The 25,648-nt window shown below is 36.7% G+C and overlaps 1 protein-coding gene across 1 annotated transcript in view; it reads right to left on the bottom strand.

Annotated features, from left to right (window-relative positions):
* The window catches only part of rab26 (RAB26, member RAS oncogene family), a 95,593-nt gene extending 71,915 nt beyond the window's left edge, over positions 1–23,678 (bottom strand). Inside the window, exons 1-2 of the mRNA XM_079595356.1 lie at positions 23,130–23,678; positions 20,149–20,259 (exon numbers count right to left, since the gene is read on the bottom strand). Of these exons, the coding sequence (XP_079451482.1) occupies positions 20,149–20,259; positions 23,130–23,300 (282 nt within the window). The 5' untranslated portion in view covers positions 23,301–23,678. The remainder of the gene's footprint in view (positions 1–20,148; positions 20,260–23,129) is intronic.
* Between the last annotated feature and the right edge of the window lie 1,970 nt (positions 23,679–25,648).

Below are 25,648 nucleotides of genomic sequence, written 5' to 3' on the forward strand. Positions count from 1 at the left end.
TCACTCTCACTCTCACACTCACTCTCACACTCACTCTCACACTCACTCTCACACTCACTCTCACACTCACTCTCACACTCACTCTCACACTCACTCTCACACTCACTCTCACACTCACACTCACACTCACTCTCACACTCACTCTCACACTCACACTCACTCTCACTCTCACACTCACTCTCACACTCACACTCACACTCACTCTCACACTCACTCTCACACTCACTCTCACACTCACTCTCACACTCACTCTCACTCTCACACTCACTCTCACTCTCACACTCACTCTCACTCTCACACTCACTCTCACACTCACTCTCACACTCACACTCACTCTCACTTTCACACTCACACTCACTCTCACACTCACACTCACTCTCACACTCACACACACTCACTCTCACACTCACTCTCACACTCACACACTCTCACACTCTCACACTCACACTCACTCTCACTCTCACTCTCACACTCACACTCACTCTCACACTCACACTCACACTCACTCTCACTCTCACTCTCACACTCACACTCACTCTCACACTCACTCTCACACTCACACTCACACTCACTCTCACTCTCACTCTCACACTCACTCTCACACTCACTCTCACACTCACTCTCACACTCACACTCACTCTCACTTTCACACTCACACTCACACGCTGAAGTTCAAACTGAGCATCAGAATGAGGAAGAAAGAAAAGGACATTTTGCTAACGTGATTTCTGAATGTTCTCAGAATGTCCCGTTTTCTAAAAACAGTTTTTTGAACATTAAGGGAACATTCCATTTTTAAATTCTGCAAACATTTTGGCAACGTTACTTTTGAATGTCCTCGGAACATTCGGAACTTTCTTAAACGATGTTACAGGCTCCATGTGCAATATTTTTGTGCCAAGATTTTGAGGTTATTATTAAAGACAAAATTACTTTGAACGAACATTCTATTAATGTTATTGGCAGAATGTTTGTTCATAACTTTGAGAGAACATTGTTTCTCTGTGCGAGTTTAACTCTCTGTGTAAGTGCTGTAGGTCACGGTGTGTGAACGGACACTCTCATAATCAACCCTAACGACCTGCTGTGTTCACACGGTGACAGGTGCTTATTAATATTCATCAAGTAATGCAACAAAAAAAAACTACGCAAAAGCTGGTGGGTAAGTGCAGCTGTCACTCAAACTCTCAAAACCTGACAAAGCAACTTCTCATGAATATTCATCAGCACTCGGCTGTAAAACTCATAAAGAGCAGAGCAAATGTCTGGCGTGTATTTCCTGATTTCCTGCTTTATGTGCAATTAAAACAATTAATATAGACAGTTAATGTATTAAGGATACAATGTGAGCGCCTGAACGTACTTGTTGCTGTGCCGTTTGCTTAATCGTGTGCAGAACAGTGTAACTGACCTTTTCAGCAGACCGTATAAATGATTGATGAGATGACGTGCGTGGCATGCGGCACACTGGGTGTCTATCATTACATTTATATTTATTACGTTACATAAAGCATAAGCAGGACTCGATGATAAGCGTCTTATTGATGAAAATAATATTACAAACCAAAAAAAAAAGGGTGATATTTTGCATATATAGATTTTGCAATTGTGTGCTTATGAATGTATAGCTGTCTTGGAGTTGCATTACAGCTGTATCATTTCTTAGTATTATTGCACATTTTCTAAGTTTTTATAAAATAAAGTAAAAGGCTAGGTTAGGTTAGGTTAGGTTAGGTTAGGTTAGATTCGATTCGATTCGGTTCAGGTTAGGTGATTAGATTAGATTAGTTTAGGAGATTATATTATATTAGGAGATTAGATTAGGTTAGGTTAGATTAGATTAGGTTAGGTTAGGTTAGATTAGATTAGGTTAGATTAGATTAGGTTAGATTAGATTAGGAGATTAGATTAGATTAGGAGATTAGATTAGGTGATTAGATTAGATTAGATTAGATTAGAAGATTAGATTAGATTAGATTAGGTTAGGTTAGGTTCAGGTTAGGTTAGTTTAGGTTAGGTGATTAGATTAGATTAGTTTAGGAGATTATATTATATTAGGAGATTAGATTAGGTTAGATTAGATTAGGAGATTAGATTAGATTAGGAGATTAGATTAGATTAGGAGATTAGATTAGATTAGGAGATTAGATTAGATTAGGAGATTAGATTAGGTAAAGTTAGGTTAGATTAAGTTGCACCTTTGAGTAATTAACCATTTCCCTCAAAGAGGTAATTGTGACCCTGGATCACAAAACCAGTCACATGGGTCGATTTTTTTAAATTGAGATGTATATATAATATGAAAGCTGAATAAATAATCTCTCCATTGATGTGTGGTTTGTTATGATAGGACAATATTTGGTCGAGACACAACTATTGAAAATCTGGAATCTGAGGAGCAAAAAAATGTAAACATTGAGAAAATCTCCTTTAAAGTTGTGCATTTATGTTCACGATTGTGCTGCACTCACTCACAAAAATACATGTTTTATATATTTACGGTAGGACATTTACTAAATATCTTCATGGAACATGATCTTAATATCCTCATGATTTTTGGAAGAAAAGAGAAATGGATCATTTTGACCCATACAATGTATAGTTATACCCGTGCGACTCCAGACTGGGTGCTGTGCTCCAGGGTCACAATAATGTGTATCAAGGTAAATATTGATTGACACAACCAAAGGCAGAAAGAGCGAGTTACAAACACACACTGATAATTAACTCTCAGAGCATTTGCAGGTTAATGGACTGACACACATTAAAGTGTTTGCAGTCAGAAGAATACGCACTAAAACACACAAACACACACACGTTAAACCCGAGCATCGATACTGCAGTAATGGTGAGCACGTCAACAGTGGATGGATGGGCATGGTGAGGCAGAGCGAGAGCAAAGGACACATGGATCTTTTATTCTGACTCTCCATTCTCCGTTTACTAACCTAACCAGTCCGGAGAAGCTCAGCGGATGTTTTCACATCGACCTCGACATTACAACTAGACGTTTGAAAGACGAATCTGTCATCTGTGGAACGACAGACCCTGACAGATGAACGAGAGTCCTTGACTAAAACACAGGAAGAATTCTTCTCCACGTTTACACAGAAAACTCTTGTGCTTCTGCTGAGGATTTAAAGGAATAGGACACTAAAAATGGGTCACGGACACGTACTGGTAAAACTGGAAAAATGAGAATATGGCGCAAAAGTTCATTTATTTCAGTTATTCAACTTAAAAGGTGAAACTAATATATTATATAGACTCATTACATGCAAAGTGAGATATTTCAAGCCTTTATTTGTTATAATTTTGATGATTATGGCTAATGAAAACCTTTTCACAATATTCAAATTTTGAATTTGGGGTCTTCAAAAGCCATAATCATAAAAATCTTTTTATCTTTGAACAGAGAGAAAATCACTTCAAGAACACATGATTTGATAAAAAAAATTTTTTTTTTTAAACAATTGCAGAACAGTGACTAGCTTTAATAATGATAATTATTATTTTAAAAAAATGATAAACAGTTATAATAATAATAATAATAACAAATCAGTAGTTTTACAAGCTTTAAAGATAATAATAATAATAATAATAATAATACAAAATAGAAAAAACAGTATTAGCTTTAATAAAAAGTATTGTCATTATTATTACCGTATTATTGTTGTTGTTATTAAACCATTACAAAACAGTAGTTTCACAAGATTTAATAATAATAAATTACAAAACAGTTGTTTTACTAGCTTTAATAATAATAAAAACAACAATTAAAAATAATTACAAACCAGTAGTTTTATTAACTTTAATAATAATTTTAAAAACAATTACAAAACAGTAGTTTTATTAGCTTTAATAATAATAATAATATAAAAAATATAAAAACAGTAGTTTTATTAGCTTTAATAATAATAATTAAAGCTTTAATAATAATAATAAAACAATAATAACAAAACAGTGGTTTCACTATTTAATCATTAAAAAAACAATTACAAAACATCAGTTTATTAGCTTTAATAACAATAAATGTATTAATAATAATAATAATAATTTAATAACAAAAACAATTAAAAACAATTGCGAACTGCAGTTCCAGAAGCTGTAAACGCAGCTTGTGCGGATATCTGAGAGAACAGAGAACGCGTGACTGTGTGATTTACGGCACTGATGTGAAAAACCCCGGGTAGGTAATTGATTTAAATGTCTGAGTACACCTCTGTGTTCCCCCTCAATCCCCAGACCAATTAATCAACACCATCAGACGAGATCAGCCAATCAGCGCTCTGTGGCTCTCGTCTCGTTCGTTCTGATCTCTGGATCTGTGATCTCTCAGGATAGCGCCGGAGGACTTTAGGGAATCGCTCGGAACAGCGAGATCTGCAGAATCGAGAGGTTGCTGTGTTTAATGAGCTTGTTAGAACATGAAGTGTGAAGTTGTGACCCACGTCGATGATCCACAGAGAAGCTTTCGGCATTTTCAAAAAGATCATGTTGAAAGTTTGGCCGTTCGTTTGCTTTCAAAGCTGCTCATAAAAGAGCTTTCACGGCACAAACTTCCAAGGCTGTCAGAAGCGAATCACCTTGGACACACTTTGACCGGTTTTCACAAACTGCTGTGCTAGTGAATCATGGGAAGGTTTTGCTGAAATGGTTTCTTTTGTGAGTTAAAACGAAATGGAAATATTTGCAGGACCATCGCTCGGCTCGTTCGCATCACGGGTCAATGGTTAAAAACATCCAAAGAGTGGAGCGCTTTTATATAAGACACACGGGTGACGGGTCTGTCCAAACTGAACACTTTTAAAGGACTTGCGTAATATAAAAACTGACATAAAACTGTCATTTTCAGGATGGGAACTTAAAGGGATAGGTCACCCCAAAATTAATATTCTGTCATAATTTATTCATCATCAACTTTCTCTCATCTGTGGGACATAAAAGAACATTCATATGTCTCATTGTTTGGTTACCAACATTCTTCAAAATATCTTCTTTTATACTACAGGGCTGCTGAATGCTTGAATCTGATTGGTTGATGAACATTCTAAGGTGTTCGGTTATTTTCAGGGAAACTCACTGATAAAGTAGTTCCGGCAGGTTTCGACCGCATTACTGCTGCATATCACTACGCCAAATGATTTCAGTTATTTCAGACGAACAGCAAAATAACCAAAACCCACAACGACACGGACCAAGCAAATAAATATAGTAACCAATAGGAAAAAAATTGTTTTTATGTTATTATGTACGGAAAGCACAAACTCTCTCTCTCTCTCCTGCACAAACACACACACACACTCACACAGAAATGTGTGGTCAGCGCTGCTCTGAGGATTTTATCAGAAAAATAGTTTAACAACTTAAAATCTACATGACATTTATCACTAGCGAGGAAATACCGGCGCTGTTCTTGAAGCAGATCAACTTACAGTTTCACTATTAGAGACGCTGATGCCGAACACTGCTGAGAGACGGTAGGCCGTTTCCATTACAGATTTGTGCAAAACTTTTGTGATTTTTTCTAAATATCGACAAAAAAACGATTGCAAAATGCAGCGTTTCCAATTCCATTAACTGATGTTATGCGACGACAACTTCATTTTTTCCTCTCGCGATCAGTCAGTCAAGCATATTTTCAATTCGCAATTTCTATTTGCGCAATTTAAAGGGTAATGGAAACGCGGCCACAGACTCAGTTAATTCACACTCTCTCTCGCTCTAATAACAGCATTAATAACTGCTATCGGCTCAATCCTCCATCACTAGCTCTATAATGACGTTTGTAATTAGCAAACTGAAATGTGGGATTAGATGCGTAAGAAATTAGTTCTACACACAAGAAAGTTTTAAGGACAAAACCTGACAAATGTCTTGAAATACATCATCTCTGGTGTGCGTTAATTTTCTAATAATTAAACAGCCGGTTGAATCAATTATTATGGTTGTTACGTTACTCTAATCATTCTCTGTGTGCATTTTAATTCCCAACCCATCCAGCAATATAGTTGAGTTTAGCACGTTGGCCCAACGCAGCTTTGGTCAGAACAACCTCGTCACTTTTCGACCCAGCGCCGGGTCGCCTAAATGTCCCAAATTGCATTGTTTTTAACCCAGAATTTTCACAGGGTTAAAGAAAACTCGTATTAATATTACTAAGCGTTTTCAGAAATTATACGGTATTTGCAATCCATTTTACTTTGTAACATGACAAAATTCAACAAGACGGGAATTGATTTATCCAGCAGTATTGACTGGATAGCTAAAAACGGCCAATGCTTCTTGCAGAACTATAAAGAAAATAGAGACTGTGCATTACAAAATAATCAAACTGGCTTAAAATAGTTTGACAAATTACTAGCATTCCTGGAACCGAATTCAAGACGAGCTGTAAATGTTACTTTTCAACGATCATCAGGCCTCCTAAGTATATTGCACACGCGTCACAATATGTTTACCCAGCTCATACGTCTCTGTCTGCTTCACAGCACACGGGGTTCAGAACGAGACCAGCTTTATCTTTGGCTTTGACAGTATGTCGGTTTTGAACACAGTCTGTCTGACGGATGACACTTGTGATAGGATTATTTAAATCTGCAGAAGCAGATCCAGAAATCTCACAGCATATGCGAGCGCAAGCGTCAGTAAAGCTCGCAGTGAGGCGCACATATGCTTAGACAGATGCACAGACCTTCGACACCACACACACACACACACACACACACACACACACACACACACGACTGGTTAAACGCCCCGAGCGCTTGAGCGAACGCTTCCTTTAGCACACATTAAACATCCATCAGACTCTTGCTGATGAAGTCCATTAATTCCTGCAAGATGATAAGAGCCTGTCAGATAACGGTCATACTGAACAAAGACTGCTATAGAGAGTAAAACACTTTGATTGAGTACAGGCATTACAAATGAAACAACATTATCGGCCTTTGTCGCATTTTATTTTCCCCGCTTATAAAACAAGTCAAGGTTTCTTGCATAAAAACGTATTATTTGGTAGGCAGCCGTGTAATAAGCGGGATAATGCCTCGCTATACTTTATCCTTTACGTATTGGGCCGGATTAAGAGATGTAGAATATGGTCATGCATTAATATGTGCTTTATAAATACTATAATAAACAGCCAATATGCTAGTAATATGCATGCTAATAACCAACTAGTTAATTGTGAATATGTGTTTCTTAATGTAGCGTTACTGAAAAAATTACAAGATCTAATTAAAAAATGTTTAAACATGCATTGATGAATTGTTCACAATAAGATCAATAACATTCATTTAGAAAATAGATGTGAATTTAAAATTTCATGTTGACTTTAAAAGGAATGTACAGGACTTCATGAACATAAATACTATTTCTTTTTTATTTCCATTTCGTGTTTGTTACATGTTTATTTCAGTTGCATGTATTCATTTGTTGCTATGGTTACTGATTGCTTTGCACACCTGTTTCTTGTTCGGTTTCTGCTGTGTATTAAAGCCTTCAGTTTAGTTCTACTCATTGTCCAGTATTGTCTTTATATTTGTGAAGCTGTTACGTGTATTTTGGACTTCCATCTTCGTTTCTGCTCATTAATAAAGTAAAACAGCTGTTATTTTCTTCACCCTCGACTTACAACTGGTGTTTTCCTTATACAGCTGAATTGTAAGTTTGCAGGGGAGAAGAAACCGCAGCTTTACAAGCTTCAACACAGACGCTGATAAAAGCCTCGCTCACACACGGCATCTGGGCCACAGTCCCTCAGAGAGATCCCGACTGACCCTCATCAGCTCCAATAAAGATCACACTGTCTGCTGGAAAACATTCAAAATCACCGGTTTATTTCACTGACGGAAACATTATGGCGAGGGAAAACATTTCTGGCTGGTAAAAAAAAATATGTAATGCAGTGAGCAAGTGAAAAAGTTGTGCTGTCTAAACTGATTTCCACACATCACTGCCAGCAGCGCCACGTTTCATCCGCTCTGCTTTAGAGAGAGTCACACACGAGCATGCCAACTACACACACACGCTTTGAAAAGTGTGAGCGAGCCGAGCAAAGACCCTAACCCTTCAAGAGAGGTTAAGGTCAATGAAAAAAATTATAATGCGTAATAAAATGTGTCTTTTCCATGTTAATCAGAGTTTTTGTGCTAACCAGCCGCGACGACTCCATTTTAGAAACGGTTTCTATTTTTCTGCGGCTGCGCGCTGGAACAACACACTCAAAGTGTGGCAATGATAATCTCAGGCATTGTTTATGTGCTTTATTTAATGTTAAAAGCGTGTCATGTGACTGTGAATATCATTAGTGCTCCAGCTTTGAGCTGTAAAAGCAACAATGGATAATTCACCTCAGATCTTGAAATTAAACACATGGAAACAAGAACGTTCAAACTGTGAACAAACAAGTGTATTCTTTGACAAAGATTGTTTTAGTAACTCAGTAGCCTATGTATTTGAATAATGTTTAAATGGTGTAATATTTGTGAAATTGATTATGTACTTATCCATTTTCTTGCGAATGCCGTCAAGATTACTCTCTGGTGCACTCGCCGCGAGACTCCGCCCACACGCTGTTCTGATTGGCTGTGCACTCGCCGCGAGACTCCGCCCACACACTGTTCTGATTGGCTGTGCACTCGCCACGAGACTCCGCCCACACACTGTTCTGATTGGCTGTGCACTCGCCACGAGACTCCGTCCACACACTGTTATGATTGGCTGTGCACTCGCCGCAAGACTCCGCCCACACACTTTTCTGATTGGCTGTGCACTCGCCGCGAGACTCCGCCCACACGCTGTTCTGATTGGCTGTGCACTCGCCACGAGACTCCACCCACACGCTGTTCTGATTGGCTGTGCACCCGCCGCGAGACTCCGTCCACACACTTTTCTGATTGGCTGTGCACTCGCCGCGAGACTCCGCCCACACGCTGTTCTGATTGGCTGTGCACTCGCCACGAGACTCCACCCACACGCTGTTCTGATTGGCTGTGCACTCGCCGCGAGACTCCGCCCACACACTTTTCTGATTGGCTGTGGGTTTTGATTGATTTTTACGCATCTCACAATCGCGTTGCGTCTAGTGTGGACAGATAAGTGATTTGTCGCTGGAATCTTATCGCATCGCGTTTGGTTAGGACACGGCGTTACACGACAACTGCGCTTCGGGTGCCTGAAAACGCAAACTTTTGAAAATGTGTTTCAAAGAGCAAGTTTTTGAAAGCAATACCGTCACATCTCCGTGTAAACTACAAAAAAACGTCATGCGCATGCGTGCTACGTGTTCAGTCTATAGGTGCGTAGTGTTTCTTTACCGCCATCTACTGGTCTGGCATTAATAATACAGCATTTTTTGCCGTTTTCTTGTGTCCCTGTGAACAGGGATGTTTCGAGTTGTCGTCTGTAAGTGAAAATCAAAGGAAAAACGTTTCTGTTTTCAGTACATCTTGCTCATGTAAAATACTGAAATCTGAAATTCATGATAATGAATAATGAATAAATGCATGTTTTGTTTTGTTTTTAGTAAAGTAGTTTAGTGAAAATTTACTAAACAACATTTAAATCCAGAGAAAGCATCTTTTTTAACCAGTGTAAGGTGTCATTGCGCACCGCCAATGTCATCATGTTTAGCCTCGATTTCTGGTTTTACAATTGAAAACACCAAAGACGCTTTGATATGTTCTCAACCAGTAGATCATGATGATCGCAACGCCAAGTTCATGGGTTCGATTCCCAGACAAATGAACATGCATGTCCTATGATCAAATATCTCAATGCAGTGTAAGTTTCCTTAGATAAAAACATCTGCAATGCAAATGTAAATACACTTAGAAGTTAAGAAACAAAATACATTAACTGTGTAACTGCAATGAAAGTCAGATTGACCCACTATAACAATCTTAATAGAAATGTTGTACTCACATTCTACAATAAATCAGTGTGTTGATACTTTGCAGGCATGTTTTAATATCATAAATTAAAATGTTACCAAGTATTTTAGATAAATCATAAAATAAAAATGCCCCACAACCTAATACAATGGTTAATGTAGAACAAATGTAGACATTTAGCAATGGAGAAAATAGCAAATCCCACAGAATGGTCCTGTTTATTATCTCTGTGGGAATAAAGGAGGATAAGCAGGTAATTCTGCCCGATCGCTGGAGGACTGATGACTGAATGATTTACTGTCTAAACAACACTTTAGCAAAGCGTAATGAGAATGTGTGTGTGTGTGTGTGTGTGTTCTCCAGGCACAGCAGAAGTCGTATTAAAAGGCCGACAGCACATCTTAAGTTCACTGTTTTGTTGAGATGTCCACTGAATGTTTGCTGAGCTCAAGGCCAAAAACTGTAGAGACGAATACGACTTTCACACACATCAGAACAACTCAGACTAAAGCAGTCGATCCCCGAGAGTCATCAGGGAGATTTACAGCACGCCAGAAACTGTGCGGTTCTGTAGGAAAACTTACACGATTACAACACCGTTCGATCTGAATATACTGTATAAAGATAATAGTCCACTCATAAATATTATATAACATTTTATTATATAACATTGTGTGTGTGTGTGTGTGTGTGTGTGTGTGTGTGTGTGTGTGTGTGTGTGTGTGTGTGTGTGTGTGTGTGTGTGTGTGTGTGTGTGTGTGTGTGTGTGTGTGTGTGTGTGTGTGTGTGTGTGTGTGTGTGTGTGTGTGTGTGTGTGTGTGTGTGTGTGTGTGTGTGTGTGTGTGTGTGTGTGTGTGTGTGTAAATAAATAAATAAAATATATTTTTTTTTCCATATTTTATGAAAAACTTCACACACACGGCATGCAGTGAAATGCTTTTTTTAAACTCTCTTCACACTGAACTAAAATAAGAATAACAGAAATAAAATCTGAAAATTATTTACCCAAGTCAGAATATAAATTATATAAAATAACATAAATATTATATAACATTTTACAGCCAAGGAATAGCACAAGACATTTTACTTGATAGAATTATGAAACTGTATCATTTATGTATGCATTTATTCAACAATGCTTTGTTCTCCACACATAGAATACGCGTGTGTGTGTGTGTGTGTGTGTGTGTGACTAATACAGTAAAATAAATAAACTATATACAATATATATATATATATATATTTTTTTTTTTTTTTTTTTTTTTCATAATTTATTAGTCACACACACGGCATGCAGTGAAATGCTTTTTTAAACTCTCTTCACACTGAATTAAAATAAGAATAACAGAAATTAAATCTGAAAATTATTTACAGAAGTCAGAATATAAATTATGTAAAATAACATGAATCAGAAATAGACAACAACACAAAACAGAAAAAAAAGACAGGCTTAGTTTGCCAGGCTCTATATGAAGAGGCTTGTGGATCACCGCTCTCAGACGCGTTCACTATACGAGTCTCTCTGAACACCAGACCCTCGACCCTAATTTATATGATGAAATGTATATCTTCAATGCAAAGCAAGTCATCTTTCGAAAAAAAAAGGTAAAAAAAAAAAAGGGATTGTGTCATTAAATATCTTAAATTATTAAACTTTTTATGACGAGGCAATATTTGTTAAGGTTATAAAATGTCATGTAGTCTGAGTCCTCAAAAATTAATGATATTCACAAATTAATAATTAATGATTTTGTCATTTTAAAAAAACGTGTTTCCTTGAAAAAAAAAAAAAAACTTTTAAAAATGTGTACACTCACATGTGTTTAATGTGCAATAAAAATGATATTAATTTTATTACCCTTTATTAGAGTCATTGAATTGAAATTATGAATGTTTGTACAACATTAGAGGACATTTTTTGGCACACGTGTCGCATAAAGACTTGTGTTTTCCTAATCTTATACTCTTTATTCATTTAGTCCATGCGTACGATGACAATATCCCCATATTCGTTGAGTTTGACTGAGAATAATAGACAGGAGATGTTATATAAACACACTCAAGTGATTTTCTGGAGGTGAATAAAGAAAAGCCATAAGACTATATGTCGAGTCGAAGTCATTGATGGAAGAATATCACAACATGAGAAGTTCTTTGAGTGGAATATATCAATCTCTTCTATAATAAAGAGTGTGTGCATGCCAAAATGATCGTGATTTTAACGGTAAAAGACGCTACAGTGAAAAACTGTTAATTGATTAACAGAAAGTTTCCTTACTATATATGGTAAATAACTGTGATAGATCTAATGGTACATTTAATGTAATTTTACAGTAAAATACCGTTAAATTTACAGGTTTTGAAAGTGAAAAAGAACAACTCGTATAATTTACAGTGAAAAAACGTAAATTGGAACACAATTCCCTGCGTGACACTTCACATTTGATGTATTTTTGTTGAAATAACCGTTTCTTCATAGTTTTCTTAGTTTTTTTCTAATCAGTTATGTACATTAAGGTTTTATGTTAAATTTAATGTTGTTAAATTAATGTTTATTGCATTTTTTTAATTTCATTTTTTTGTGTTACCATGATGGTGTTTAATGTTTGTCTGAATGACACTGTGCAACTTCTATAAATAAGTATTACATGTCTTGTGGAAGAGCTGCTTATGAATAATCATGTGACTCTCATCACTGCTGTGATTGGTGGTTGTTGTCAGTGTATTACAATGGTACAAAACAAATAATAATACTTCAATAGGTCTGTAAATTAACATCATGTCAGATAATGAGATACGGTTTATTACTGTAAATTTTAGGTTAAGTCTGTAAAACCTAAAATGTTGCTACTGTATTTTATACGGTACATTTATGGCAACCACAGCTGCCGGTATTTTACCGTAAATTTAACAGATTTTTTTTTTTTTACAGTGACAGCCGCTGTAGTCCTGCAGTTGCGGATCAATAGCCTGTGAAAGTGCTCGAGATGAACTCATACATGCCAGGACATCATTCCTAAAGTGCCAGCGGTGAAAGAAAAACACACTTTCTACAGTCAGTAATGACCAAGCCTCAAAACAAGAGGGAAGGGAAGTATATTTCCAAAATACTTCAATAATAGTGGAAAATATATGTACAGTGGGGAAAAAAATTAGCTCAGAAATTTCTAGTAAATTCATTCACTGCATTGAATTAAACATTCAATTTTGAAGTAGAAAGAATGAAATAGTATTTTCTTGGAAAAGACACTTAATTTTTTACAGTGTACGGCTAATAACTACATGCCATTTATCTTAATGCAACAGATTTTCAATGTAAAAACAAAAACAAAACAAAAAACTAAAAAAAACGTTGAATGATCTGTAAAGCGTTTTAAAATTCTGTAAATGATTTTCGATTAATGCATCTGACACCTTTTAAAGTGCCATCATGTCATTCTCAGAGAGAAACAAATGCAAAAATAAGCAGTAAAAACCATCGTGCTTCTGTAGTTCTCAACTCAGTCTGATTTATTATATAAACTGTTCAAAGGTTTGGGGTTAGTAAGATTTTGAAATTAATATGTTTATTCAGTAAGGATGCATTAAATTGATCAAAAGTGACCAAGATTTCTATTCCAAATAAATGCTGTTCTTTTGAACTTTCAATTCATCAAAGAATCTCACAAATTAACATGCACCATGATTTTCGTAACTTTTAATATTAATAATAATCATAAATGTTTCTTGAGCATCAAATCGAATGATTTCTGGAGGATCATGTGACACTGAAGACTGGAGTAATGATGCTGGAAATACAGCTTTGATCACAGGAATAAATTACAATTTAACATATATTTTAAAAAAATCAAAATATAATAATATTTCACTGTTTTTATTGCATTTTTGATCAAATAAATGCAGCTTTGGTGAGCAGAAGAGACTTCTTTCAAAAACATAAACAAAACTCAACTTCTGATATAAAATCCCCAATGCACAATGCTTTTAGTTCATGTAATTCATGTGTGTGTAGAACTAGATCAGTGAGTTTCATAACCTGGAATCTCACGAGTGACTTGTGCAGATCTGATTGGACTGGTTGTTTTATGCAACCAGACACTGAGGAAAAAATAGACTGAGTTTTTCTGCCAGTCTTGAGCGATCAGAAAGCACAATATCAGTGTAAGTGTCCTCATGAGAACAAGCCGTGATCGGGACTCTCAGGACCGGGAAACTGGAGTGCTGTGAACACATCTCCCAACACTATTCAGATGCAAATGCATTTCTGCAGAAGTGCACTGAAAGTTTCTACAGCTCTGCTAGAAGTGAGCTTTATGAATATCTTCAGCTGGAGATCAGGCTTGCTCTCGTGTTCAGAATGAAGTAAAAGGGCAGGACTATCAGTCATTCGTGACGGCGAGGGATTAATAATGCGGTGAGAAAACATTGAACATTAGAAGTGACCAGTTTGGACGCAGCAAATCTGAACAGAGACTCAACACACAGCTGATGATTTCAATACAGATCATTTCCCAATTGACCCTTCGCAGGGAGATTGATTGACAGGTGATCTGACCAATCATAATCCGTCATTCGCCGAATCCGCCATTTTGTCGGACAGCGCAGTCAGGAGAGTTAGTAGATTAACGTTGGAGGATTTGAGCTTGAGAAGCGGAGTGTACTGACGTCTATCTGCGGTTAAAACAACATTCCTTCTGATGTTCATTCATGTTTATTTGATGCTATAAATGAACTAGAAGAAAGAGATGATCGGTTCACGAGCGGCTTTAACTGAGCGATCTGACACACACATTAAAGAGACACAAAACACTATTTATTGTGTACATTTCTTTAAAAAATGAAAGGTGAGACTTTGTTTAATATCAAAAGTAAGCTGGTCTGTGTGTGTCAGTGTGTTGTCAGTGTCTCTCTGCTCCACGATGTGTTTTTCACTGCGTGAGAACATGGTGTGTGTGTGTGTGAGAGAGGCGTGGCTTGTCGGACATAGCAACAGTAACTAAAGGGGGCGGGTCTTTGCAAACGGTCAATTCCTAAGGTAATTTGATTCTCTTTTACACAGGGATGCACGATATATCAGTCACCATATCGGTATCAGCTGATATAATCTTTAATGTTATCGTTATCGGCCCAGAAAGAAAATTATTTGATCATACATTATCAAATAATGTATGATCTCCTTCAGCTGAGACACTTCAGATGCGCACTGTTCAACATGATGCTTTTGAATTGCTTGAAATATGATTAAATCACTTCAAAAAAGGAAAATACAGTAAAGTGCAACATGCCTGTCATATCGGCTACATAACATTATAATGAGAAGAGAACATTATAATTGTGTGATTGGGACATGGATTTAATGATGTTGTTTTTGTAGTCAGGGTCTCAAAAATTATATAAAATTTGGATTTAGATTTATTGGCCAATTTATCGGTTATCGGCTTTCAAATATAAAGAATTATCGGTATCGGACAAAAATGTAATATCAGTGGATGCCTACTTTTACATACACTATGTTGTCCGTTTGGCCAATACATTAATTTTAGGCTCATAAACGGCTTTACTGAGTCAGAATTATTTTCTGCAGTAATCGACAGCACAGATGTTGAGGATAGAGCAACACTGCACACACACAATCTCTAAAGAGATGTTTTTGTCTTAGTATTTAGTTGTATTCAATAGTGAATACTTGTTTAACAAAGATGCATTGAATGAATTAGTCTAGCAGACAATTATATGCCGGGAAGAAGCGTATGTATTATTTACACTAAAATCAATGTACTATTAACTGCAAGGACAGCGAGAGCACAATAGACACATCAATAGATTCCTTTCATTCCACATTCAGCAGCTTTAATATTAATCTTCTGTAGTCACTGCAAAAAAAAAAAATGTTCTTCCTCAGTAATACAAATATCTAATTTTCTGGAGAAGCAAAATTATTTGAAATGTTAAGTCTGGTTTAATAAAAACAGTTTATGCTTAAAACCTGAACAAATATCTGCTAATGGACATTTTTTCTAGTTTTAAGCATAAACTCACTTAATTGTGATATTTTTTTCAGAAACAAGACTTAATATCTATCTATGACCTTTTTCTTCCCAAGTAAATGTGTTTTGATTTAAGAATGTTCAGATATTTTTAATGTAAAACAAGACAAAAATACTGAGTTAGAAAATAGTATTTTGCATTGATGTCAATGAATTTGCTGTCGGACTGCATGCGAAAAAAAAATTCATATTTTATTAATACTCCATGTCTATTCATTTAACATAAAGTCATGTAATATAATTTACAGTTAGATGGTCATTAACACAAATTAAATACATTTTGCTACTGTTTATTTTGTGGCAATGACCCATGGATCAACATCAGCATTTAAGAAGCAAATTTGCACAATTTTGACAAGTACAAAATTCTTTCTCTAACATTTAGCTTGATTTAAAGGAAATGAAATGGATCTCAGGTCTAAAGTGCCGCATCCAGCAGTCACAGTGAGGATAACAGATCTATTCTGACTTTATTCAGGGATAAAGTCTCTATTCTGTACCGTTTACAGAGCACGACTTCACATAAATGCTGGTTTCTGTAAATCCAACAAGTCAATTTCTGGCTCAACCAATGGCAAACTGTATTCTTTTGTGCATAGGACTACCTGTTTATCCAAAGAGAAGCTACAGGAGTGTTTGGGGGGGGGGAATCATTCACTCAAGCAATTCATTCAAAAACACTGATTAATTCAGGGGAAAAAAACAAGTAATGTCTTTATAGGTGAGTTATTGAATAATTCACTGAAGCGATTCATTCAAAAACACTGATTCATTCAGGAAAAAAACAAGTAATGGCTTTATATGTGAGTCATTGAATCATTCACTCAGGCAATTTGCTCAAAAACACTGATTCATTCAGGAAAGAAATGAGTAATTGCTTTATAGGCGAGTCATTGAATCATTCACTCAAGCGATTCATTCAAAAACACTGATTTATTCAGGAAAGAAACAAGTAATGGCTTTATATGCGAGTCATTGAATCAATCACTGAAGCAATTAATTCAAAAACACTGATTCATTCAGGAAAGAAACAAGTAATGGCTTTATAGGCGAGTCATTGAATCATTCACTCAAGCGATTCATTCAAAAACACTGATTCATTCAGGAAAAAAACAAGTAATGGCTTTATAGGCGAGTTATTGAATCATTCACTCAAGCGATTCATTCAAAAACACTGATTCATTCAGGAAAGAAACGAGTAATGGCTTTATATGCGAGTCATAGAATCATTCACTGAAGCGATTCATTCAAAAACACTGATTCATTCAGGAAAGAAACAAGTAATGGCCTTTATGAGTGAGTCATTGAATCATTCACTCAGGCAATTTGTTCAAAAACACTGATTCATTCAGGAAAGAAACGAGTAATGGCTTTATAGGCGAGTCATTAAATCATTCAATCAAGCGATTCACTCAAAAACACTGATTCATTCAGGAAAGAAACAGCAGTAATGCATGTGTTGAAATGCATTGATTCGGTTTTTGCTTTGTTTGCAACAATTTTCTAACTTTGCCACATTTACTGATAGTAAAATTTAATAGAACACAAGTATTTGAAGATAGAGAGAGGGAATATGATTGAGACTCAAATCTGATATGACTAATGCACAACTAAATTAAAATTAAATGTTCCTATGCCATGTTGCTTCACTTTTCGGCATAATTTCTCAAATAAATATCATGTTTATTAACTAACTACCATGCATTTGATTAAATACACCTTTTGATGAAAGATCTATTATTATTTTTTTACAAAGACCTGTAAACTCCAGCCACAATTTTCACAAACCGACCTTAAATGACCCCTCTCAGATTTGCCTTGACCCGAGCAGTGCGGACACAAAGACACTGTCCAGTCCTCTAGATTAGTTCACATAAGTGATGAGGCACAGGGCTTGTGGAGAGCACTCTTTGCCCTTGGCTTTATTGAAGTAATGGAAGATGCACCGCTGTCTCAGAACGACAGATCCTTCATCTGTTCATGTCGTCTGTCTAGTGCTCTTAAAAACTGCCCTGAAAACACAAGCCCTGAGGAGCTGCAATAGATAATGATGGATTCTTCTGTTTGATAGAAAAGAAAAGAGACTCACAAATGGCCTATTTTATTGCCAGATGTAGCAAATTAGGGCTTTGTTGCTTCATAAAAGAAAAGCACAAGACTTGGGTTTGTATGGAAGGCCAAAGAAAATGACGCAAGTCTGCCATCTTTTCATTTCAGGAACCAGTTGATTTTTACTTAAAGTCTCCCTGCAGTCAATCATTTTATCCCTTAAAACTCATCTTTGATCACCAACATGGCGTATTTAAACCTTTTTTCCTTAAAATATATTGAATGTAACTCGACACCCTTGCCTCATTTAGTATGCGCGGCTCTATGAATATGCAGATGAGCCCCGCCTCCACTCACTCAGAGATCCACTGGTTGACGATCACACGTTGATCTGATTGGTTACACGGTTCTATGAATATGCAAATGAGCCCCGCCTCCACTCACTCAGAGATCCACTGGTTGACGATCACACGTTGATCTGATTGGTTACACGGTTCTATGAATATGCAAATGAGCCCCGCCTCCACTCACTCAGAGATCCACTGGTTGACGGTCACACGTTGATCTGATTGGTTACAAGGTAGTGTGTGACGTCAGAAACACCAGCGATTTCAAACCGTGTTTTTGAGACTGTCTTTGGTTCACTGCAGTTTTAAGCAGAAAATTCTCCGCAATGCTGTCCACTTATGAACTTACACATGGTGTGTGTTAAAGCAGATTAAAAACACCACATACACACATAAACTACATTAAAAGCTGGATTTTCACCACAGGGGAACTTTAAATGACTGCAATTTAGGATTGCCTTGAAATAATAATGATATATAAATGCATGCATTTCCACTGACAGAAAATCTCAAAGTCTGGAATAATTACTTTTTTTTATGCTTAAAAGAAGTCTTGTGAAACTTTTTTTCGATATTTCACTTTAGACATTCTACTAACTCTCATTAGAGTATTAGAATAAGTTGACATGTAGTTGCGCAGTTACTTATAGTCAGCATTTCTGTTCAAAATAAGCATCAAAGTAAAGTGTTAGCAGATATTAGCAGACAGTCTAATACTCTAATGAGAGTTAGCTAACATAGTTGTAACATTCCTTATAGTTAGTCCACTTTAGACATTCTACTATCGAAACGAAATGTTAACGAAGTCTCTTATACCAACCCGTTCTCGTTAAATGCATCTCTATTGTGTTTATCGTGCAATTTACACGCGAAAAGGAGTTTTTACGTGCATATGATACGCACTGTAATCCCCTTGGGAAAGATTAAGCTGCGTTCACACTACAAGCGACACGTTACCATTCATTTCAATGGGGAGCGGGCGTTTTCCAGCGACACGCGCGATCGCGACCGCTGGCGACCTGATGGGGCGTGTCTGGCGACGCGACAAAGTTGAGATCTGTTTAACTTTATGCAAATGAAGAATGACTTTCGGGAGCGACAACCAATCGGAGTGAAGTCAGTGGAGCGCGTGATCATCCGTCTCTCTCTGACAGAGGCGAGCTGAACGAGAAGCTAATTTTAGCCGTCAGAAACTGTGCTATAAGTTGTGATGTATCTCCGTGTGCATACAGTGGTGTTCACAGCACTGACTCAGAGCCGGACTGGTGTCCTGAACACATATAGACGGTGTTTGCCCGTTTGTTGCAGTTAAATAGCCGCGATGGCAAAAAGCACTCACAGTTTCTCGTTCATCTTTAATATTATGCATGTTATGCTGATTACATTTATATTTAGAATTTTCCTTCCAAAATGTGTGTTTGTAGCGGCAAGAAAACAGATTTGTTGTCGACAACATGGAGGAACATCCGTGAATGTCACTCACAAACATTACTAGGCAACCAGTAGCGGGAACGCCCACTAGCGACCTCACCGCCAGCCACTGGCGACCTGCAGCGACAGTCGCTTGTAGTGTGAACGTAGCTTTAGTGGTGTGGGGTACATGGGTATTACATTACAGTATCATATGCACGTAATAACTCATTTTAGCATTTAAATTGCACGATAAACACATTGTGTGCTATAGGCTCACCAAGGCTGACCAACAAAATACAGTAAAAGCAGTAATGAAATTAAATCAAAGCACTCTTGGAGAGACTTCTTTTGACAGCATATGCATTAATGCATGTATATTTCACGTTCTCTACTCACCCTGAAGTCTATACCCACTGTTGAGATGAAGCTCCCAGCCAGAAATGCTCCATCTTTAAAGCGGACCAACAGACAGGTTTTCCCCACGCCAGAGTCACCGACCAGCATCACCTGCAGGAAAACACACGATAAAGCATGCGATATATCCCATCATCCCTCCCGTCTTCCCTGCTCTTATTCTATTAAGAGACGAACATCCTCTCATCCTTCCACCCGTGTCAATCAAAGCGTGTCTGTTTCCCCGCTGCACTAGAAAGACTCTTTCAAGGCCGTGAAGATTAAAGACAGGAATATGGCAGTGGGAAGGAGAGGTTTGCTTCCAGAGATTAGATCAGAAACACTACACAACTACACAACACTACACTTCCACAGGCCATTTCCCAAACCGAGAGCATTTTGCTTTGTTAAAGCTATAAAACATACAGCTTTGACTTCCCTGAACTTCATTTCAGAACAAACTCAGTTTTATTTAGATTCCCTTCAGACCTGTTCAAACTTAAAGCCCTTGTGGAAAAGAAGTGCACTTAATGTGCACTTGTAGTGTACTTCAAATTTGAAAGTATATTTAAAAGAAAACTGTACTTGCACTACAGGTGACACTGGAAAAATGAGAATATGGTGCAAAAGTTCATTTATTTCAGTAATTCAACTTAAAAGCTGAAACTAATATATTATATAGACTTATTACATGCAAAGTGAGATATTTCAAGCCTTTATTTGTTATAATTGTGATGATTATGGCTTACAGCTTATGAAAACCTTTTCACAATATTCTAATTTTGGGGTTTTCATAAGCTGTCAGCCACAATCATCAAAATTATAACAAATAAAGGCTTGAAATATCTCACTTTGCATGTAATGAGTCTATATAATATATTAGTTTCAGCTTTTAAGTTGAATTACTGAAATAAATTGCATGATATTCTTGCATGATTGCATGATAACTCTATTTTTCGAGTTTCCCCTGTAATATAACATTAATGAAATAAAAGGTCACTTAAAGAGAACACACTGTTTCTAACACGCTTTTGAAAAGTGCATGTAACATTTTTATTTTAAAGTATTTTAAATCACGTTTTGTCATGCTTTAAAGAAATACAAACCTTGATGTGTTGATTAACATACTATACTCTATGTTATTTGATTGCTAAATTGCAAAATCATTACAAATATGTAATTAGAAAAATATTTGCACACATGACAAGTTCCAACAGAAGTGGCATTAAAGTATATTTCAGTTTTATTTATAAATATGTGTCGGAACACTTTCACCATATTTCAAAGACAATAGAATTAATTATGAAATTAATGCACATGTATAGATTTACTTAAGTCCCACTTAAGTGATTCAAAAAGCAAGTTCAACTTATTGCATTTTATATCAATTTATACTTTATTACATTTTCATTTAATCGTAAATAACATGCAATTAAGTGTCTGAAAACATTGCGTTCAGTTCACACTTAAGTATATTATTTCCATAATAAGTAATATTTTTTAAAATTATGCTAAACTCTACTTCTTTTCACAGGGTTCATTAAAGGATGAAGCTACATGATAATTTTTCACAAACAACATTGGTTTATTTCATAGACTGTAAAAAAAAGGTTGATTTATTTCAGTAATATTACAGCAATAATGATATGCAGGAGTAAAGCAGGAAATGCCAGATTAAACGTATGGATCTGCGGGATCAGTTTGGGAAATATAGGCTATTCCTGTTCTTGACTGTCCACAAGACTTGTCAAGACTATATGATTCATCATCAGGGAATGATTATATAAATGCATTATTCACCGGATCTAACTGTCGTACACACTGGAGAAAGCCGATAGGTGAGTGTGAATGCTTGTGTCCGGCCGGATAGCTCTGCTTATCTGTATTGACACAGCTGTTCAATTAGAGGCTCAACTCCAGTCAAACAGCGCAAATCCTCATCCATGTGGGACCGCTGGATAGTGTTTCAGTGTTTTTAATTGCCGTGGCATAAATAAAGGCCATAAACCCCATGCATAAATCTCCACACAATCATTTAAACTATGAAATATACATTTTATAACACAGCAGCCATGTTTGTGCTGGCAAAATATTTACACTCACATATGCATGCACATGTATGGCAAGCCATATTAACACTTAATAGTTGCCATCTATTTATGAAAAAATATATATATAAGAAACTGATTTTTGTTGTTGAGTATCATATGTGCTACATCATGGCAGTGAGAATATGGAAAAACTGCTCACTTTTATTCAGAGACTCAAACTGAGCAAAAATATGCAATTTGCTGCAGATGCTGATATTTATATGGACAAAAAATAATAATTCTGATGCTTGTAATGCAAATCAATGAGATCTTTATAAAAATATAGCCGATACTAACATAAAATGCATACAAAAATCTATATCAGCCATTAATATGTTTTAGTATAAGATATTTAAATGCTTAGTTTATCATCAAAGCTCTGTAGTTTTTAAACATATAATGCAATACAATGTTTGAGAGATGAACAAATAAACCTTCTAAAAGCCTGATGATCATATTCGATACTCATGATTTTTATAATAAATGATGCATTATGTAAACATGCAGCTTCAGTCCAAACAGTAAAGCATTTTCTTGAAATATTACTGATAAAAGGTTATTCTTGGGTTTATTTAAAAAAAAATTAGGATGAAGAGAACCGCTAACTTTAACCTCAGAAGGCCAGAGAATGTTAGTTACCTCAAATTAGTTATTAATTATGGATCCTGAGATGTAATGAATGATAACTAGTCATAAGAGACTAATTATAATAGGAATAATAGAATTGGAATGTCTAGTGAAATTCAAATATAGGAACTGACTACTTAGTAGTAAATATTTTTGTTAAAACAAAGAAAGAAAAAGGTTACTATTAATATAAAAATACTAATACATGTGTAAGCGGCTTGCCGTACTGCATGATGTTCGCGTTGTTTAAATGAGCTCGTCTTGTACCTTGAAGGCGATGTCGTAGAACTCTCCACTGTTGCTGAGAGAAGGTCTGCTGGGATAAACCACTCCGTTGGACTGGGTCAGGACTTTCTTCCCCTTCTCTTTATCGCTGATGGGAGATGAGCTCGGAGAATTTGAACTCCCCTTTCCTTTCACCGCTTTTTTCCTCGACATTATTATAATAATTATTCCCCGTGTGAACGCAGACGAGTAATTTATAAAGCACGCTCTATGCAGCAACCAGGTTACTTTTCCCGATGTGTTTGTCTTAGCACGCGCGAATTAACTTTTCAGCAATAAGCGTGCGCATGCATGACTCCGGGTTTGCGTCAAATAATGAGTGCGCGCGAGCGGTGCACCTGCTTCTGCGGTCCAGAAATGTGCAAAAAAACCCGTCTCAGCCTCTCCTAAATGCACGTGTGCTGCTGATGCTCCGTCAGTGTGAAAGGGAAAATTCACCTCACTCCTTTCGGCAGAGTAGTGGTGCACGCGCGTTGTCAACAATCAGTGAAGCGCGCGAGCGCTCAGTCTCCACTTGTGTGAATACAAAACCCTCTTAAAGGCGCAGTCTTATTTTGAACGTACATCAGGGTTAGTTTTAGCTAGGAGGATGGATTGACAAAGAATGACCTCGAAGATATCAGCAGGAATAAAAAAAGAAATAAAAAAATCAGCTTATTAGACTAGGCTACTAAAAATTACAGCAATTTACAAGCCTTATATTGCTTGTTTGTGTCGTTGATTTATTCTTTATTTTGTAATTGTTATAAATAACAACGAAATAACATCAGAGAATCCTATAGTCCAAAGTCTGGACTCCAGCACACACAATTATAGGCCTACTCATTTTTGCTGGTTAGTGATTCTCCGCCTCATATATACTTTTCCTAGTTGGTTATTTGTCGCTGTGCCCCGTTTACAAAATATGCTATTGTTGATGTCTTACACTTCATGAAATTGCACTGTCGATTGATGCTCTAATGTAATCTTGTTGTATCACTGCAATGACAATAGTGCAAATTTATACCAGACAACAGAGACATAGAAATGATTAGGGAAAAAGTATTGAACACATGAAGAAAGGGAGGTGCAAAAAGGCATGGGAAGCCAAGATAACAGCAGAAAACTATCAGTAATTAAAAAGCAATCCAGCCAGTCAGTGCAGATTAATATCAGCCGGTTCAGTCCCAACTGATGGCCTACAAAAAGGTCCAAGGTGAGCACTGTTAGGGCCATAATGCGGAAGCGGAAAGACAATCATTTCACCATAAATTTGCCTCGACCAGGTTCTCCTCGCAAGGTTTCTGACAGAGGAGTGAAAAGAATAATCAGAAGAGTTGTCCAAGAGCCAACACCAAGTTGTGTGGTGTTTTTAGGGTGATGTGCAGTGCCATTTCTCCTCCAAACATGGTGTGTGTGATGGCATACGGACCACACTATATTCTCCCAGTATTTCACTGGCTTTTCCACATGTTGTGCAGCAAACTTTAAAAGAGCTTCAACATGCTTTTTTTTGCGTGGCGAGCGTGCATGCAGGCCATGGCGGCGGAGTGCTTTACTTACCGTTTCTTAGAGACAACTGCTGATTGCAGGTCTTTTTGAAGCTCTCCACAAGTGGCCCTTGGCTCTTGGACAACTCTTCTGATTATTCTTTTCACTCCTCTGTCAGAAATCTTGCGAGGAGAACCTGGTCGAGGAAAATTTATGGTGAAATGATTGTCTTTCCGCTTCCGTATTATGGCCCCAACAGTGCTCACTGGAACATTCAGAAGCGCGTCTATAACCAACGCCATCATTATGTTTTGCAACAATGAGGTTGCGAAGGTCTCTTTGCTTTTACCCATCATGAGATGTGTCTTGTGTGACACCTTGGCAATGAGACCTTCTTGTAGGCCATCAGTTGGGACTGAACCGGCTGATATTAATCTGCACTGACTGGATTGGATTGCTTTATAATTACTGATAGTTTCCTGCTGTTATCTTGGCTTCCCATGCCTTTTTACACCTCCCTTTCTTCATGTGTTCAATACTGTTTCCCTGTGTCATTTCACATTATTACACATAACTTAATTTCCGAATTTATTTGTTTTGGTTTCTTTATATGTATGGATTACTAGGGTTGTTACCAACATCTGGTGAAAATTTCATGACAATAGCACCTTTGGATATATATATTTACTGAGAAAAATGGTGACGTGTTTAATACTTATTTCACCCGCTGTGTATATATATATAATATGTATGCTGGCACTTGCTAACATTATAAGAAAACATGGAATTAGTTTCACTGTTATGCCGATGATACTCAGTTATATATTTCAATCCAAGCAGATCTCTAAAATTATGTGTTAAAGATATCAAATATTGGATGACCTGTAATTTTCTTCTATTAAATTCAGATAAGACTGATGAGATATTAGTATTACTTATTGGACCAAAACCCTGTACACAAAATTTCTTATAACATAATTTGCGTTTAGAAGGATGTACTGTAACTTCATCCTTTACGGTTAAAGACCTGG

Source organism: Phoxinus phoxinus (assembly GCF_949152265.1).
Source record: "Phoxinus phoxinus genome assembly, chromosome: 21".
NCBI lineage: Eukaryota > Metazoa > Chordata > Actinopteri > Cypriniformes > Leuciscidae > Phoxinus > Phoxinus phoxinus.